This window comes from Coturnix japonica, unplaced genomic scaffold, assembly GCF_054131305.1.
Source record: "Coturnix japonica strain WE unplaced genomic scaffold, WE-NBRP24 Scf078, whole genome shotgun sequence".
In the NCBI taxonomy this organism is placed as follows: Eukaryota; Metazoa; Chordata; class Aves; order Galliformes; family Phasianidae; genus Coturnix; species Coturnix japonica.
The window spans coordinates 349641-368206 of NW_028188981.1; the positions used below are offsets into that span (position 1 = coordinate 349641).

The 18566-nt window shown below is 55.0% G+C and overlaps 2 protein-coding genes across 5 annotated transcripts in view; both read right to left on the reverse strand.

Annotated features, from left to right (window-relative positions):
* The window catches only part of LOC146751541 (uncharacterized), a 91122-nt gene that overhangs the window by 43850 nt on the left and 28706 nt on the right, over positions 1–18566 (reverse strand). For 2 of the 3 annotated variants that reach the window (XM_085534165.1, XM_085534168.1), the window contains exons 4-5: positions 320–415; positions 30–137 (exon numbers count right to left, since the gene is read on the reverse strand). The exons of the other annotated variant lie outside the window; for it this stretch is intronic. In XM_085534165.1, coding sequence (XP_085390291.1) covers positions 30–137; positions 320–415 — 204 coding nt within the window. The remainder of the gene's footprint in view (positions 1–29; positions 138–319; positions 416–18566) is intronic. 3 annotated transcript variants of the gene reach the window in all.
* On the reverse strand, positions 4520–15491 carry LOC146751544 (E3 ubiquitin-protein ligase PHF7-like). 2 transcript variants are annotated; one of them, XM_085534195.1, is made up of 5 exons: positions 15332–15491; positions 5737–5843; positions 5448–5558; positions 5178–5296; positions 4520–5037 (listed from the first exon to the last, which is right to left on the reverse strand). In XM_085534195.1, exons 1-5 carry the CDS (start codon positions 15416–15418, stop codon positions 4697–4699), a joined length of 765 nt encoding a protein of 254 aa, XP_085390321.1. In that variant the 5' UTR covers positions 15419–15491; the 3' UTR covers positions 4520–4696. The 2 variants fall into 2 exon arrangements, with proteins under 2 accessions (XP_085390321.1, XP_085390320.1); XM_085534194.1 differs by lacking the exon at positions 15332–15491 and adding an exon at positions 5935–6073 and having other exon boundaries at positions 4521–5037.

Genomic DNA, 18566 nt, shown 5'->3' on the forward strand with positions numbered 1-18566 from the left:
GGCCATGGAGCTCTATGAGCGGCCCTTACCTGGAGTGCCAGTTGTGTGCATGGCCTCTCTTTCTCTCAGAGGGACGGGCAGTGTGCTACGGCTGCCTTGCTGAAATGCATCCCTATGAACAGGCTTTCCATGGGTCTCTTTAGAAAGGAGGTAAGAGAGAGCAGGACTGTAAGTAACTGGCAATTCAGACACAGGGGCATCACCACAGCAAGGCTCTGATCCATCCTTTCCTGCTGTGCACACTACAGTTGCTCCATGTATATACATCTAGAAACTCGGCTTCCCAAGTCTTTCAGTGAACAGACAGAAATACACCCACCATGTGCTGCCTTCTCCTTCATGATTTTCTTTAGCATATGGGACAGCCTCTGCGGATAGCTTCTTCTACGCAACAACTCTTTCTGTCTCGCAGGACCTTAACAGAAAGTATGAAGATAAATTTCAGACAAACAAGGTATTGAACTGAGTGGTCTTTTCAGCAAAGTCAATAAAGACAGCAGCCACTCCTGGGATTCCTGTGGAGCTCCAGCACAGGAGGCAGCTGAGTATTTGACATGGCCTTCCCTGGAGGCACTTCAGCACCCAAAGAATGAGAACTGTCCATCACACTGCAACCTGCAGAACCGCATAACAGAATCGCTGAAGAGCAGATGGTGCCAGGGGGTCATGCGAGGACAGGGCACATGCACACAGGTGTGTGTTCTCACTCACACCTGCAAACATGCCTGGCTGACATTAGGCCTGTGAGCCGGCATCTCTCAAAGGAAGCAAAAACTCATGGCATACCCTTAGGATGCAAAACTATATTCAATAATTAGGCATGAAGGAGGCAATCGATGAGGAGGATTCTGAGAGCCCGGACGTGGTGAAATTTTCAGCAGGAATGAGGGACACCCAACAACAGCGACCTGCATAACTTCACTTTTGAAATGCTGTATGGCAACACCTAACCCTAACCCTCACCCTAACCCTAATTGTAACGATAAACCTAACCCTAATGATTCCATAACCCCAACCCTAACCCTAAGCCTAACACTAACCTTATCTTAACTCGAACCCTCACCCTCACCCTCACCCTCACCCTCACCGTCACCCTCACTCTAACCCTCACCCTAATCCTAACCCTAACCCAAACCCTAACACTAATCCTAACCCCAACCCTAATCCTAACCCTAACCCTAACCCTAAGCCTAACCCTAAGCCTAACACTAACCCTATCCCTAACTATAAAAATAAAACCAAACTCTAACACTAATGATAACCCATAAATCTAACCCTAACCATAACCCATAAATCTAACCCTAACCATAACCCAAAACCAAAGTCTAACACTAACCTAACCCTTAAATATAACCCTAACCTTAACCATAACCCTAACCATAAATCCTAACCCTAACCTGAACCTTAACCCTAAAACTAACACCTATCCTAAGACAAAACCCAAACCATAACCCTAACACTAAACCCTAAACCTAACCAAAAACCTTACCTAACCCTAACCGCAACCTAAACCTAATCCTACCACTAACCATAACGATAATCCTAACCCTAATGATACCTTAACCCTATCCCTAACCTTAACTCTATCCCTAACCTTAACCCTAATCCTAACCCTAACTAACCTGCAATAGTTGTGCTGTGGTGCCAGAGATGTCACCGAGTGCAGCACAGCCCTTGTGACACAGATGGTGGCTCTGTCAGGGAGAGAGAGGTACAGCCAGCATGGGGATAGCATGTATAAGTAAAACTGAGCACTCTTGCTACTTTACAGTGGACCCAGCTGGGAGGGTCAGGATCGCCTTCTCCAGAGACCACAGGGAGAGACCTCTCCTCTTCCATTCATATTCCAACTCATGACAACAGTCTTAGGCCATGGATCTGAACCAACATTTCCCTCACAGAAAGAAAAAGGACTGGGTTATACAGCAGGAGGAAGGTCAGCAAGGAATGGTACAGGTTTGTGCCAAGAGAAGTCGCATCTAACTTGCCTTTCTTTCTCCTGGGTTGATTACCCATGTCCAACAGCAGCTCCATCAGCGAGTTCCTCCTGCTGCCGTTGGCAGACACGTGGCAGCTGCAGCTCCTGCACTTCTGGCTCTTCCTGGGCATCTACCTGGCTGCCCTCCTGGGCAACGGCCTCATCAGCACAGCCGTAGCCTGCGACTGCCGCCTGCACAGCCCCATGTACTTCTTCCTTCTCAACCTGGCCCTCCTCGACCTGGGCTGCATCTCCACCACTCTCCCCAAAGCCATGGCCAACGCCCTCTGGGACACCAGGGCCATCTCTTACGCAGGATGTGCTACACAGCTCTTTTTCTTTATCTTCTTCCTCTCTGCTGAGTGTTCCCTTCTCACCATCATGTTCTACAATCGCTACGTTGCCATCTGCAAGCCCCTGCACTACGGGACCCTCCTGGATGGCAGCAGCTGCCTGGGGCACTGGGCTGCTCAATGCTCTTTTGCACACTACCAATACATTTTCACCACCTCTCTGCCGAGTCAACGCTCTGGACCAGTTCTTCTGCGAGAACCTGCACATTCTCAGACTCTCTTGTTCGTACCCCTGCCACGGGAATCTCAGGCTTATGACATTCAGCACATCTTTGTTTTTTGGGTGATTTGTGTTCATTCTGCTTTCTTATGTGCAGATCTTCAGGTCTGTGCTGAGGATGCCCTCTGTGCAGGGACAGCACAAAGCCTTTTCCACGTGCCTCCCTCACCTGGCTGTGGTCTCCCTCTTTATCAGCACTGGCTCCTTTAGCTATCTGAAGCCCCAGTCCTTCTCCTCCCCAGCCATGGATGTGTTGGTAGCAGTTCTGTACTTGGTGGTGCCTCCAGCAGTGAACCCAATCATCTACAGTGTAAAACCAGGCACTGAAGGACGCCATTTGGAAACTGTTAGTAAGGATGTTTTTAGTTGTATGGGAACTGCTGAATCACGGCCTGAACCTCTGATAAACCCCATGAGGCAAGCAGTAAGTCAGCACTAGCAGTACAGGTGAAGGCAATCTCCTGTGCTACCAGAAGGGGTGGAGCCTGGCTCCACCTCTCCTAGATCCCATTTTTGAGCTGATTATCATTGGGAAAGGATCTCTTTTGGAGGTTGCTCTTTGTAGAGGCTTTCAGTGAGCCCAGGATAGGTGTAAGCACCATCTATTCCTTTGAAAACCACACAACTTAGCCTAACTCTTCTGTACATTCTTAATCGTGTCATCATTGCATTCACAGATTACACAGCAGTAAGGATTCATTGATTCCATCTCTCTCCCCAGGTGACGTCTAATGTATCCCACTCCAGGCTTGTGCTCTGTTGTTTTCCTTTAGCATGTTTTTTTCTTTAATGCACTTTAATTCTTCAGTGTTTTCTAACTCCTTGTGTTTCCTCTGTTCCCCTCAAATCCTTTAACAGTGCTCCTTTCCCTCCTTCTTTCTAGGCAGCTTGTGATTTCAGCATATGCTTCTGTCACGGGGTTACCCCGGGATGTCAGTCCGTGACCCTCCAGGAACCCAAAACGCCTACAATGGCGGTAACATGGAACCAGGACACGAACTCTTTAACTGCCACTGTCCTTCATGATGTTCTGGTGTGGAATAGCCACAACAGGAATCACAACACCACCACAGCTTCATCGTGTCTCAGATGAAATAGCAGCCAAGAAGGACGTGGGCAGTGAGTGTTTTGGGGGGTCTGGAAATCAGTGTTTTACACAATGAGAAGATCTTTTCTATTGCTCAGAGGTTCTCCATTGTGGAAAGTGGATGCAACTGAGGGCCCTGGTGGATGAAGAGCCGGCCATGAGCCAGCACTGTGCTCTTGGAGCCTGGATGGCCAATGGTATCCTGGGCTGCACCAACAGAGGGGTGTCCAGCAATGAGAGGGAGGTGATTGCACCATGCTACTCTGCCTTTTGAAGGCTCCATCTGGTACACTGTGCCCAGGCCTGGGAAAGCCATCACAGGGAAAACATGGACCTGTTGGAGCAGGTCCAGACTAGCACCACAAAGAGGGGATTGTGAACAGCAGCATATGAGAGCTGAAAAAGCTATCGAGATGGCCAAAGCTACGCAGGAGGAAAAACATCTTGAAGCCAGAGTAAGGATGGGTTTGGGGGAGGCCAATGACTCAGCTGAGTCATCTACACCAAAGCACAAAGGATGGGCAACAAGCAGGAGGAGCTGGAAGCCATCGTCCCTAACTGTCTATCACAGAGTGCTTTTTGCCATGGGTTTTGCTTATCGTACTTGGTGTGCGGCAGCGCCTGGAGCAACCCCAGCCTTTACACTGCACGTTACTATTGACACTGCGAGTGATTTGTAACAAAGCAAAACATGACACAGAAATAGGGTGGGGAAGTTTATTAAAGGATATAATAAATAAATATATAAAAATAATATATAACTAAATAATATTATATAATATTATACAATAAAATTTATACATAAATAATATAATAATATATGGAAACAGCTGAAACATTGCTGTCTATCACAGAGTGCTATTTGTCATGCGTTTTGCTTATCGCACTCAGTGTCACAGCTGTTGAGATGGTCAGAATCATGAAGGCTGGAAAAGGCCACTGAGGTGTCAGGTCCAATGGTCCACGCGGGCGCTGGCCTGTGAGAACTCTCAGTGAATGGTGCTGGACTCTGAGGATCGGTGCCAGCATGTAGGTTGCACGCTGCTACTCCCGCGGCATCAGCAGGGCCGGCTGGTGATGTGCCGGGCCCGACGTGGTACCCGGGAGCGGCTCCGCCCCTGGGCTGGCCCTCGCCGCCTGGACCGGCTCGTGCGGCGTCTTGGGGGCCGGCTGTTGGTCTCGGCAGCCCGACGATGGAGAGGCGAGCGGCTTCGAGTCCTGGCCCGCCCTGGATGTATGGACAGTGGCTCAGGTACCTGGGAACTGGGATCTTGACCCGATGGTGCCTGGCTGGTGCTGCCGGAGCTGCTGCTCTCTGTTGTCATAGAGCTTTGAGATGCCTGCAGCCCGTGCTGGCTGGTGGTGTTGGGGCCAGCGCTGTCCAAGTTGGTGCTGGGAGCTGTAAGGAGAGACAGAAGGTGAATGGGACAGATCTTCAACCACGGGGTGGGACAGGTTCCCATCTGTCCCGGGCCAAAGGGACTTGAGCAAGGCCTCGCCTGGCCCCAGCCCGGCAGCACGTGGCTGTTTGCCTCTTACCGGTGCCCTCTCCAGCACAGCTGTCGCACTCCCAGCTGGTTGTGACCTGACTCAAGTTGGAGCAGAGTCGGTGCGTGCCTTGTGCAGCACAGGAGCTGCAGAGGAGCAGCTGCCAGGGCCTGTGGAAAGCAACGGGTTGTGGCCGTGAGGACAAAGTGCCCTGAGCCAGGGAGTGCCCGGCACAGCTCTGGTGCTCAGTCTGTGCTCCCCCAGCCCGTGGTGAGGCTGCGATGCCACGCAGAGCCCCAGAGGGCAGCTGAGGTCACTCACCCCTCTCCTGACTGCTCCCTGCCGTGGGGGTAAAGGCAGCTGCTGGCATCGCAGCGTTGGTGCCGATCTCCCAGTGCTGCATAGGCATTGTTGTCCTCCCATGTTGGTTTTCTGCCAGAGAAGAGAGGGAATGGGATGAGCACTCACTGGCCCAGGACTAAAAGTAACCCATGAAATCCATCCATCCCCATCCACCTTATCCCTGGTTCCAGCTTCCCAATGATGCTGAGGCCCATGTGAATGGCTGCCAAGGGCCAGGCATCTCAAGAGCTGTCTGAAGGACACCAACCTGAATGGGATTCGGATCCCCATAGTGAGCATATCTGTAACAAACCAGTCCCTGTCTCTGCAGAGGGGGCACTGGAAGCAGTAAATCCCTGCACGCAGGGCCTGTTCCTGCAGCAGAAACACAAGCAGTGTGGGTGTGAGCCGGGCCTGGTGCTGCTGAGCGCCTGTGGTGCCTGTGGGGCAAGAGGAGGGCTCCTACCTGGATGCAGGCCCGGTGGAACCAGGCGTGTTGGCAGGCTGGACAAGACATGGTGGTATACGACCTGCTGTCATCCATGGGCTCCATGCAAATGATGCAGGTCGTGTCCTGCGCTGATGCTGGTTCCAGTGCTTGATGTGGACGATGGACCCAGCAGTAGGACCTGGGGGAAGATGGAAGGGATGGTCCAGGTGAGAAGGGCTGTGAGGAGGGCAGAGGAACGGGAAGGAGCCCCAGGCCTTGGCTCTGGCTCTGTCAGGCTGCAGGGAGGTGTCACAGCACGTTCCTCACTGCTTTGGCTGATGCTGACAGCAGGGTTGGAGGCCCACAGGACACACCTGGCAGCTCTTACCTGAACTCTCCGAAGTATTGGGTGACGCATTCACCCCCAGAGGCGCAGGACAGGTGGAAGCTCCTCTCACATCCCGGCTCTGCACAGGTGATGCTGGCCCCCAGTTTGCCACAGACGAAGCAGAGCTGGAAAAAGCAGAACAGCCCCATCAGCTGCAGGCTCAGGGCCTACGCAGCGGGTGCTACGCAGGGCGCAGGATGCGGGCAGGGCTGGGTGGCACTCTGCAGAGCTGCCTGGTGAACAGGGCTGGTCTGCAAGGGCAGGGATTTTTCCTGGAGCTGGGAGGAGGGGCTGGGATTGCTTTCTTGGGGCCAGGCTCAGCTCTCCTGGCACCAAGCTCCCTGTTCCGGTCCAGTGCTCACCGTCTGCTCTGCCTGCCTGATTGCGCGTATCAGGTCTTCTTCAAAGCAACCTGCATTTCCAGGTTGACAAAGACCAGTGGAAAATATCTGTATGAGAAGTAAAACCATGACCTTGTTAGGGCAGAAAGGAGGCAACCATTCCTTGGATGAAGATGGCAGCAGCCATGAGGGAACTCACCACACAAAAAGTATGGAAGCTGAACCCAAGTTTCTCATGTTTGTGCCCATATATGCTCAAGTCCTCCTCCACTTGACCACAGAGCACACATGCTGGAGAGGAGAGAGGAACAGCAGTGAGCACCTTGCAGGGCCAGGTGCCCCAGAAGCCATGGAGGGGAAGGGACACCGTAGGCCCAGCAGTGCCAGCAGTCAGCCACAGCCCAACTGCAGCCCCCCTGGCCAAGGAACAGAGGGGCCCTGCATGGAGCAGATGTGAGCTTCTATGTTCCCCCAGCTCCCCTCTCCACCACAGGCAGAACCCCAGCACCTCTCTGCCCAGTGTCGGGGAGCTGCGTGCAGGAATACTTTGCTCTCACCTGGCTCTCTTGAGCCGGTGGCCTCCTGTGTCCCCTCGGACATCATGTGCTTCACGGTGAGCTCTCGCAGAGTGTCTATCCCAGCAATACCAGGCTTCGTCCTCTGCGTGCCAACCTATGGGAGAAGCAGAACGAGGCTGAGTTGGCAGCTCAGGCCCCCAAGTGCTGGGGAACCCTCCTCCCTCAGTAGCCTCAGGCAGCCCCTTCCTCCCTGCTCACCTCACAAGTCGCACTGAGCTGGGCCTGAGCCCCGCAGCCTCAGCTCTGCTCCACACCCTGCAAGTCACAATGGCCGCTCTGTGCCACCCCCTGTGGAACCATCACACCTCACAGGGCTGGGGGCACCCAAGCAGGGGGGAGGCAGCTCTTGCAGCAGCGCACAGTCAGGGTCCCGGTGCCGGACACAGCCCTGCTGGAACCCGGCGTGTTGCTGCTGCCGAAGGCACTGGGCGACACATCCACCCTCCTGGCCCCACCTGGACGCTGCGGGGCCTGTGGCTCCAGCAGTTTCCCAGTCGAGCGTTTACGTGTTGCCATCATGTTCTCCAGGCTCTGCTTGTGGTCTGTTGGCCGCTGATAGTGTACCTCTCATTCCAATAAATGACTCTAAACGACTCACAGAATCACAGAATCTCTATGCTTGGCAAAGACCTCTGAGATCACCAAGTCCCACCCCCCAGCTTCCCACTGCCCACGTCCCTCAGGGCCACATCCCCACGCTTCTGGAGCACCTCCATGGATGCTGACCCCCCCAGCTCCCCAGGCAGCACATTTTCTGCTAAAGTTGACAGATTTTGCAGACTAGAATATATGCTGGTTTATTTCCAAATCAACTTTTATTGTGGCTCAAAGCTGCAGGTGAATCAGTTTATGAAGGTTTTGGGAGTTTATGTGGCTGTTCTGAGATCTAACAGGTCCTTGCTGCCCTTTAGGGGTCAGTCTTAACCTGCATTTGGTTGACATAGCAGAAAACTGAAAATCCTCAGGAACTCCCTCAAGCTTTCCAGCAAAACACCCATGTTAATTTTGGGTGAGCTCTGCTCCTTTGGGTCAGAGTTGCTCCAGGGAAGGGGCTGCAGAGAGGAGCTCACATCCATGAGTCTGGTGGGTTTTCAGCCCCAGGATATGGGCTCTCTGTGATGACAGAGGTTCATGGTGGCAGCAGTCAACTTGGAGCCATTCACCATAAGTGTGGCATCCAGACTGCATTGCTGCCTTGAGCACCTCTGCATTATTCTTTGCTTACTCCAGCACCAGCCCTACTTTTGCAAAACACCACTGTGCAGAGGCTGGGGAGGCCCAGGAACGTGGATCCCACAGGGACTTGTGCCAAAGCTCAGAAACCTAGAAGCAAAGCTTTCCCCCATTCCACCACAAAGCCTTTGCTTCTCACATCTGAGAGGGGAGACGTGATGCCTCTGCAGTATTTTCTTCTGCAGCTTCTGCTTCTTGTGCTATAAAAATAATAAAAACATATTAAAAAAGAAACAGCAGAAGAAGCTCGCATTAAGTCCTTCCTTGGAAAAGATACATCTTGGTGTGTCAGAGACAGTTTGATGGCAAATCTGATTGCTACTTTCCTGGAATCAGTGATCAAGTGAGCTGCTGGGAGCCAGTCACTACTGCATGAGGGCTATTATGAACTCAGACCAGATCCGAACCTTTGACACCAAGCTGGTCCTGGTGTATCTACTGAGATGGAGGCAAGAGTGCTGCCTCCTAGCACTTGGGGAATGATGGATGGGATTTGAGGCACTGCATGGGGCTGGGAAAAAATTCTGTATAATATGGCATTAGGTAGGTATTACCTCCTCGCTTAGCCCCAGCCAGGTAACAATCTGGCTTCTTGGGAACAATACAATAAACCAGAGTGAGAACCACAGCAAAGCTGCTGTGCATTCCCAGATCCTCAGTTTGGGGCCTTGTTAGAACTTCAAATGAAATCATCTGACATCCAGATAACAGGGAAATAAGGCACCATGTCCTGGCTGGGAAGGCAGGCTGCCTTGATGCTTAATTGCTGTCACATGCCTTCCAGTCTGAGGCAGCACTTCTCACTCCATTTTTCTGAGGCCTAAAGAGTGAATACGTGCAGCTCACAAGAACTGGATCTGAACTGTATTTCTGAAGGTAGAAAGGCTGCACCAAAGCATCTCCCAGCAGATAGCAGGAAAAGCTGAATTTAGCAACATCACAAAAGCTTCTGACTCAGAACCCGTCCTGCCCGGCCATGCACACTGCCACATGTCCCAGCCCACACTTTGCCACCAGCAGCCAGCAAGCAGCATCATGTGAAGAAATCATTTTTCCTTCAGGGTTGGAATTAAGCCACACTTTGTGCCCCTGCTGCTGGCCAGGGCGGGAAGGCTGCAGATCAGCTTGGGGTTCTGCTTCAAAACACTCCACACCGGCTCGAGCTGACCTCAGAGCAATCCATCCCAGGTTTTCCCTCATAATGAAGAGTTGAAGACCCCGCTGCCAAAATATTCCCCCTGCAACCACCTTCTCGGGCCTCCTGCTCCCTGTCCCCGCAGACTGGTTGCTGGGGTTTTGCACTGTATTGGCACACAAATCATGCCTAGAGGTAGCCAAGACGCACTGTGCACTTTCAGGCCAGCATCCACCTGTTGCAAATTAAGACTGACGCTATCTCTGGGAGGGCCACCAGCAAGCAAGCTGGGCTCTGCTTGCCAAGGCAGGCTGTGGTGAGCTGGCAGCTCCTTCCTCTGTCACACAGCACCTAAAGCAGCCTAGGATCTGAACGGGTCTCACTTGGGACAGAGGACATTACATGTTTTCTCTCATCTTTCCACATCTCCAGCATGGTTTCCCAGAAGCACACAGATGCCCAGGAGCCCCCAGCCCAGCACACTGGCAGCAGAGCATGGCCAGCACACCCTTCCCCTTGCAGTGGTGCCAGCACACTCCAGCCCCCCCACTCAGCTCCTCCACAGATGTGTCTCTCACAATAAACCCCTCGATGGAACTCTTCCAAGTGTTTGCAGGAAAAGAGATCAGATAATCTTACTCTGAATCACACCAAATGTTAATTTGAAATACCACACTGTACAGCTGAAATCTTCTCTTTATATTCTACACCTGGATGCTTTGCAAAGCATTAAAAGATTCCTCTGTAGTAGCAACGTTGCAGGATCCCCTGAAAAACCTCGACCTGCTTTTTGTATGCCCTGCTCCAAGCAAAGAGCCAAAGTTCTGGATAAAAGCTGCCTTTGTGCATCAACTGAACTCCGCCGGTCTCACCTGCTGCCTGTAGATTCTTCTGATAGGGTTTTTCATGTGATTAATTCTCTTCACATATGCCACAAGGTACAACTTGCTCACTTCCACTGCATTTTCCTGCCCTAGCTGTTCTCATGGACCCAAAGGCAGCAGAATATCACGTGCAAGCTTAAAGCAAAGGCTCTATGTAGGTGTGAAAGGAGCTGCATAATCATAAATTGTCATTCAATGCAGCTTCCCACCGAGGTGTGAGTGAAAAGGGTTGTGCGGAAAAGCAAATCACACGCAACAAAATGAGAGTGATATTTATGGAAGGGGTTTCAGAACTGCCCTGCAAACCCTCTGCTGAGCACCGCAGCTCGCCCCCGCCTGGAGGACAGCGGTGCTGACCCCCACAGCGCTGTGGGCCCATTGCAAGCTGCTCAGCTGCAGAGAGGTGCAGGTGGGCTCAGGGCTGCAGTCAGCCCACAGAAGAATGTGAAGGGATGGGCCCTTGAGGCGGCTGCTTCCTTCACAGCATCAGACAGGCAGCTTGCTTTCCCGGTATCTGGGACAGGCGCAGGGATGAAGTTTGCTGCACTTGGCCTAAATGCTGTGTTTCCTGGGAGAGAGGAAGGAGGATGTCCTAGATGGGAGAAATAGACCACATCTTGGTTTGGACTCTGCTTCTTTCATGGGTTTTCATGTTGGGTACATTGGGAGAGTTCCCATTTGCAACACGGGAGGTCCCCGTTGGATGTTAGGAAGAAGATGTGTGCTGAAAGAGCGGTCGGGCACTGGCACAGCTGCCCAGGGAGCTGGGGAGTCAGCGTCCATGGAGGTGCTCCAGAAGTGTGGGGATGTGGCCCTGAGGGACGTGGGCAGTGGGCAGCTGGGGGGTGGTCGGTGGGACTCAGTGATCTTAGCCTGGTCTTGGCCAACCATAGAGATTCTGTGATTCTGTGAGTCGTTTATTGGAAGGAAAGGTAATCAGAGGCCAATAGCCCACAAGCAGAGCCTGAAGAACATGACAGCAACACGTAAACGCTCGACTGGGATAGTGCTGGAGCCACAGGCCCCGCAGCGTTCAGGTGGGGCCAGGAGGGTGGATGTGCCGCCCAGTGCCTTCGGCAGCAGCAACACACAGAATCACACAGAATCACACAGAATGACCCGGGTTGGAAGGGACCTCAAGGATCATGTAGTTCCAACCCCCCTGCCTAGCAGGGCCACCAAACAGACACATTTACTAGATCAGGTTGCCCAGGGCCCCGTCCAACCTGGTCTTGAACACCTCCAAGGACGGGGCATCCACAACATCCCTGGGCAGCCTGTGCCAGGGCCTAACCACTCTCCTAGTAAAGAACTTCCCCCTAACATCCAAGGAGGCTCCAGCCCCCTGATCATCTTCGTGGCCCTCCTCTGGACCCTTTCCAAAATCTCCATGTCTTTTTTGTACTGAGGCTCCACACCTGGACACGGTACAACAGATGGGGCTTCACAAGAGCAGAGTAGAGAGGGACAATCACCTCCCTATCCCTGCTGACCACCCCTCTCCTGATGGAGCCCAGGATCCCATTTGCTTTCTGGGCTGCCAGAGCGCACTGCTGGCTCATGTTGAGTCTTTCGTCCATCAGGACCCCCAGGTCCTTCTCTGCCGAGCTGCTCTCAAGGACCACTCCTCCCAGCCTGTACAGGTGGCTGGGGTTCTTCCGGCCCAAGTGCAAAACCTTGCACTTTGCTGTGTTGAACCTCATTAGGTTCACCCGAGCCCAGCTTTCCAGCCTGTTGAGGTCCCTCTGAATGGCATCACTTCCTTCCACCGTATCGACCGCACCACTCAGCTTGGTGTTGTCAGCAAACTTGCTGAGGGTGCACTCCATTCCCTCATTGATGTCATTAATAAAGATGTTAAAGAGCACCGGTCCCAAGACAGGTTCGGCACCGGGCCCCTGACTGTGCGCTGCTGCAAGAGCTGCCTCCCCCCTGCAGCCCCTCCATCTACAGCTGCAGCACCATTCCCTCATGGCCAAGGGCATCTAGAAATGGTGCCTGCCACACCCACACCGGCCCGAAGTGACCTTGGTGCTGCTGCACACTGAGGGGCAGGAAGACCCCAACAAGGTGAGTGCAGCAGAGGGGGGTGTCTGGGACACCCCATAGAAGCAGAGTCCCCAGTAACCAGATCTGTGTGCAGGATGATGAACACAGAGAAGACTGGAAAGGCAGTGAAGAACTAAACTGACAGTGGCATGAAGGAATTAAGTTATCTTGGGATGGATTCGGATGACATTGGTTAGGAAGTTCACATCATCAGCCGGCCCTCCTACGGCAACAGTAGGGCCAGCTGGTGATGTTGACTGATATACAGGAACAGCTGAAACATTGCTAACTGTCTATCACAGTCTGTGCATGCAGGGTGCAAGGCTGAGCTGGGCCTGCCCGTAATGGTGGCAGTCAGCAGAGCTCGACCAGGCGACGCAGAGCGGAGCCTGCAGCTGTGCTGCTGTTACCGACAGCCTCTGCAGCACACTTTGCCTCTACTAACACTGCCCATCTCCCGGGCAGCGCTCTGCTGTCTGCTTCAGCCTTCCCCATGAGCAGGGCTGGTGCTTCCTGCCAGGCCTTGAGCCGTCTCTGCGGCAGCGCCTGGAGCAGCCCCGGCCTTTACACTGCATGGTACTACTGACACTGCGAGTGATCTGTAACAAACCAAAACATGACACAGAAATAGGGTGGGGAAGTTTATTAAGGGATATAATAAATATATAAACATAAGATATAACTAAATAATATTATAAAATATTATAAAGTAAAATATATACATAAATAATATAATAATATATGGAAACAGCTGAAACATTGCTGTCTATCACAGAGTGCTTTTTGCCATGGGTTTTGCTTATCGCACTCAGTGTCACAGCTGTTGAGATGGTCAGAATCATGAAGGCTGGAAATGGCCACTGAGGTGTCAGGTCCAATGGTCCACGCGGGCGCTGGCCTGTGAGAACTCTCAGTGAATGGTGCTGGACTCTGAGGATCGGTGCCAGCATGTAGGTTGCACGCTGCTACTCCCGCGGCATCAGCAGGGCCGGCTGGTGATGTGCCGGGCCCGACGTGGTACCCGGGAGCGGCTCCGCCCCTGGGCTGGCCCTCGCCGCCTGGACCGGCTCGTGCGGCGTCTTGGGGGCCGGCTGTTGGTCTCGGCAGCCCGACGATGGAGAGGCGAGCGGCTTCGAGTCCGGGCCCGCCCTGGATGTATGGATGGGCTTCCGTCGGCTGTTGTGGAAGCCCTGGAGGACCCCGGTGCTGCCGGTGTGGTGTAGCTGCAGCTCTGAGCACCTGGGCTTGCTGTCTGCCTGCTCCCAAGGTGTCTCTGGGGCCGGCTCGGAAATTCTGGGGCCCGGCGCTGCAACGGAGAGCGGCTTCTTGTCCGGGCCCGCTGTCCCTGCCTGCACCTGAGGTTGTAGCCAAGTGCAGCATTGCGGTGGAATGGCCGGCAAGGTCTCCTCCGTTCTGGCCTGTTCTGGCTGGACAGGCCACTGCTCTCAGGCACGCTGGAACTGGGAGCTGGCTCCGATGGTGCCTGGCTGGTGGTGCTGGAGCTGCTGCTCTCTGGTGCTGTTGAGCCTTGGGTTGGGGGCAGTCCGTGCTCACTGGTGGTGTTGGAGCTGCTGCTCTCTGGTGCTGTTGAGCCTTGGGGTGGCGGCAGTCCGTGCTCACTGGTGGTGCCGGAGCTGCTGCTCTCTGGTGCTGTTGAGCCTTGGGGTGGCGGCAGTCCGTGCTCACTGGTGGTGCCGGAGCTGCTGCTCTCTGGTGCTGTTGAGCCTTGGGGTGGCGGCAGTCCGTGCTCACTGGTGGTGCCGGAGCTGCTGCTCTCAGGTGTCACATACGATGGAATCGGCTGCAGTCCCTGCTGGCTGGTGGTGCTGAAGCCAGCAAGACTGGAGCTGGTGCTGGAGGCTGTAAGGGGAGGCAGGAAGGTGAGCAGGATGGAATTCCAGCCATGGGGTGGAACTGGCTCCTGTTTGTCTCGGGCTGGAGGGACTGGAGCAGGGCTGCTCTGAACAGCCGCTGCCAGGCCTGGCCTGGCCCCAGCCCAGCAGCACGCGGCTGTTTGCCTCTTACCGGTGCCCTCTCCAGCACAGGCGTTGCACTCCCAACTGGTTGTGCCGTTACTCAAGAAGGAACAACGCCGGTGCGTGCCTCGTGCAGCACAGGAGCTGCAGAGGAGCAGCTGCCATGGCCTGTGGAAAGCAATGGGTTGTGGCCATGAGAACAGAGCACCTGAGCCAGGGAGTGCCCGGCACAGCTCTGGTGCTCAGTCTGTGCTCCCCCAGCCCGTGGTGATGCTGCGATGCCACGCAGAGCCCCAGAGGGCAGCTGAGGTCACTCACCCCTCTCCTGACTGTGCTCTGCCACGGGGATAAAGGCAGTTGCTGGCATGGCAGCGTCGGTGCCAAACTGCCAGTCCTTCATAGGCGTTGTTTTCCCACCATAATGAAGTGCTGCCAGAGAAGAGAGGGAATGTGATGAGCACTCACTGGCCCAGGACTAAAAGTAACCTGTGAAATCCATCCATCCCCATCCACTTTATCCCTGGTTCCAGATTCTCAGTGACACTGAGGCCCATGTGAATGGCTGCCAAGGGCCAGGCCTGCCGGGGCAGTCCTTGGGCAGGCACAGCTCTTGTTCCCTCACACCTCAGGAGCTGGCTGAAAGACACCAACCTGTTTGAGATTCGGATCCCCACAGTCAGCATCTCTTGTAGAAATGTCTGTTGGTCTCTACATTGGGGGCACTGGAAGTTGTGAAGCCCAGAGCACAGGGCCATTCTCTGCAGCAGAAACACAAGCAGTGTGGGTGTGAGCCGTGCCTGGTGCTGCTGAGCGCCTGCAGTGCCCGTGGGGCAAGGGGAGGGCTCCTACCTGGATGCAGGCCCGGTGGAACCAGGCGTGTTGGCAGGCTGGACATGACATGGTGGTATACGACCTGCTGTCATCCATGGGCTCCATGCAAATGATGCAGGTCGTGTCCTGCGCTGATGCTGGCTCCAGTGCTTGATGTGGACGATGGACCCAGCAGTAGGACCTGGGGGAAGATGGAAGGGATGGTCCAGGTGAGAAGGGCTGTGAGGAGGGCAGAGGAACGGGAAGGAGCCCCAGGCCTTGGCTCTGGCTCTGTCAGGCTGCTGGGAGGTGTCACAGCGCATTCCTCACTGCTTTGGCTGGAGCTGACAGCAGGGTTGGAGGCCCACAGGACACACCTGGCAGCCCTTACCTGAACTCTCCGAAGTACTGGGTGACGCATTGGCCCTGATAAGCGCAGGGGAGATGGAAGCTCCGCTCACATCCCGGCTCTGCGCAGGTGATGCTGGCCCCCGAAATGCCACAGACGAAGCAGAGCTGAAAAAGCAGAGCAGCCCCATCAGCTGCAGGCTCAGGGCCTACGCAGCGGGCCCCGCACCTCTGGGCAGGGCACAGGATGCGGGCTGGGCTGGGTGGCACTCTGCAGAGCTGCCTGGTGAACAGGGCTGGTCTGCAAGAGCAGAGATTTCTCCTTGAGCTGGGAGGAAGGGCTGGGATTGCTTTCTTGGGGCCAGGCTCAGCTCTCCTGGCACCAAGCTCCCTGTTCCGGTCCAGTGCTCACTGTCTGCTCTGCCTCCTTCACTGTGCGTGTCAGGTCTTCAAAACCAAAACGAGCCTCGTTGGTACCTTGCACTTGTTCACAAAGACCACTGGCAAATCTCTGTACAGGAGGAAAGAGCACAGTCTAGTTAGGGCAGAAAGGAGGGAATCACTGATTGGAGGAAGGTGGCAGGAGACACGAGGGAACTCACCGCACAAAATTCATGGAAATACAATCCGTGAATGCTCTGTTTGTGCCCAAGGATGCCCGAGTCCTCATCCACTAGGCCACAGAGCACACATGCTGGAGAGGAGAGAGGAACAGCAGTGAGCACCTTGCGGGGCCAGGTGCCCCAGAAGCCATGGAGGGGAAGGGGCACTGTAGGCCCAGCAGTGCCAGCAGGCAGCCACAGCCCAACTGCAGCCCCCCTGGCCAAGGAATAGAGGGGCCCTGCATGGAGCAGATGTGAGCCTCTATGTTCCCCTAGCTCCCCTCTCCACCACAGGCAGAACCCCAGCACCTCTCCCAGTGTCGGGGAGCTGCGTGCAGGAATACTTTGCTCTCACCTGGCTCTCTCGAGCCGGTGGCCTCCTGTGTCCCCTCGGACATCATGTGCTTCACGGTGAGCTCTCGCAGAGTGTCTATCCCAGCAATACCAGGCTTCGTCCTCTGCGTGCCAACCTATGGGAGAAGCAGAACGAGGCTGAGTTGGCAGCTCAGGCCCCCAAGTGTTGGGGAACCCTCCTCCCTCAGTAGCCTCAGGCAGCCCCTTCCTCCCTGCTCACCTCACAAGTGCCCTGTGAGGTGTGATGGTGTCACAGAGGGTGTCACGGAACGCCCATTGTGATGCGCAGGCTGTGGAGCAGAGCTGAGGCTGCGGGGCTCAGGCCCAGCTCAGTGCGACTTGTGAGGTGAGCAGGGAGGAAGGGGCTGCCTGAGGCTGCCAAGGGAGGGAGGGAGGGAGGGATGGAGGAGGGTTCCCCAGTTCTCGCTCGGGGGCCTGAGCTGCCAACTCAGCCTGGTCCCGTTTCTCACATAGGTTGGCACGCAGAGGACAAAGCCCAGCAGTGATGGGACAGACACTCTGCACTTGGTTGCGGTCGATGCGCACGGCGTGTGCAGAGACACAGGAGGCTGCCAGCTCGGGAGAGCTGCCAGGTGAGAGCCAAGTATCCCTCCATCCACGGCCTGTGGCCCTGCCCCCCAGCTGGCACAAACGGCACATAGCAGCCCCAGGGACACCCCCCGGGGGCACCTGGCCCCGCAAGGCGCTCACTGCTGTTCCTCTCTCCTCTCCAGCATGTGTGCTCTGTGGCCTAGTGGATGAGGACTCGGGCATCCTTGGGTGGAAACAGAGCATTCGCGGATTGAATTACCATGAATTTTGTGCGGTGAGTTCCCTTGTGTCTCCTGCCACCTTCCTCCAATCAGTGATTCCCTCCTTTCTGCCCTAACTAGACTGTGCTCTTTCCTCCTGTACAGAGATTTGCCAACGGTCTTTGTGAACACGTGCAAGACAACAACGAGGCACGTTTTGGTTTCGAAGACCTGACACGCACAGTGAGGGAGGCAGAGCAGATGGTGAGCACTGGACCGGAACAGGGAGCTTGGTGCCAGGAGAGCTTAGCCTGGCCCCAAGAAAGCAATCCCAGCCCCTCCTCCCAGCTCCAGGAAAAATCCCTGCTCTTGCAGACTAGCCCTGTTCACCAGGCAGCTCTGCAGAGTGCCACCCAGCCCAGCCCGCATCATGTGCCCTGCGTAGCACCCGCTGCGTAGGCCCTGAGCCTGCAGCTGATGGGGCTGTTCTGCTTTTTCAGCTCTGCTTCGTCTGTGGCATTTCGGGGGCCAGCATCACCTGCGCAGAGCCGGGATGTGAGCGGAGCTTCCATCTCCCCTGCGCTTATCAGGGCCAATGCGTCACCCAATACTTCAGAGAGTTCAGGTAAGAGCTGCCAGGTGTGTCCTGTGGGCCTCCAACCCTGCTGTCGGCTCCAGCCAAAGCAGCGAGGAACGCGCTGTTACACCTCCCTGCAGCCTGACAGAGCCAGAGCCAAGGCCTGGGGCTCCTTCCCGTTCCTCTGCCCTCCTGGCAGCCCTTCTCACCTGGCCCATCCCTTCCATCTTCCCCCAGGTCCTTCTGCTGGGAGCACTGCCCGCAGCAGGCAGTGCAGGCAGAACCGGCGGCGAACACGACCTGCGTCATGTGCATGGAGCCCGTAGGTGACAGCAGGTCGTACAGCACCATGGTGTGCCCAGCCTGCCAACACGCCTGGTTCCACCGGGCCTGCATCCAGGTAGGAGCCCTCCCCTTGCCCCACGGGCACCACAGGCGCTCAGCAGCACCAGGCCCGGCTCACACCCACACTGCTTGTGTTTCTGCTGCAGAGAATGGCCCTGTGCTCTAGATATCACAACTTCCAGTGCCCCCAATGTAGAGACCAACAGACGTTCCAACCAGAGATGCTGACTGTGGGGATCCGAATCTCAAACAGGTTGGTGTCTTTCAGCCAGCTCTTGAGGTGTGAGGGAACAAGA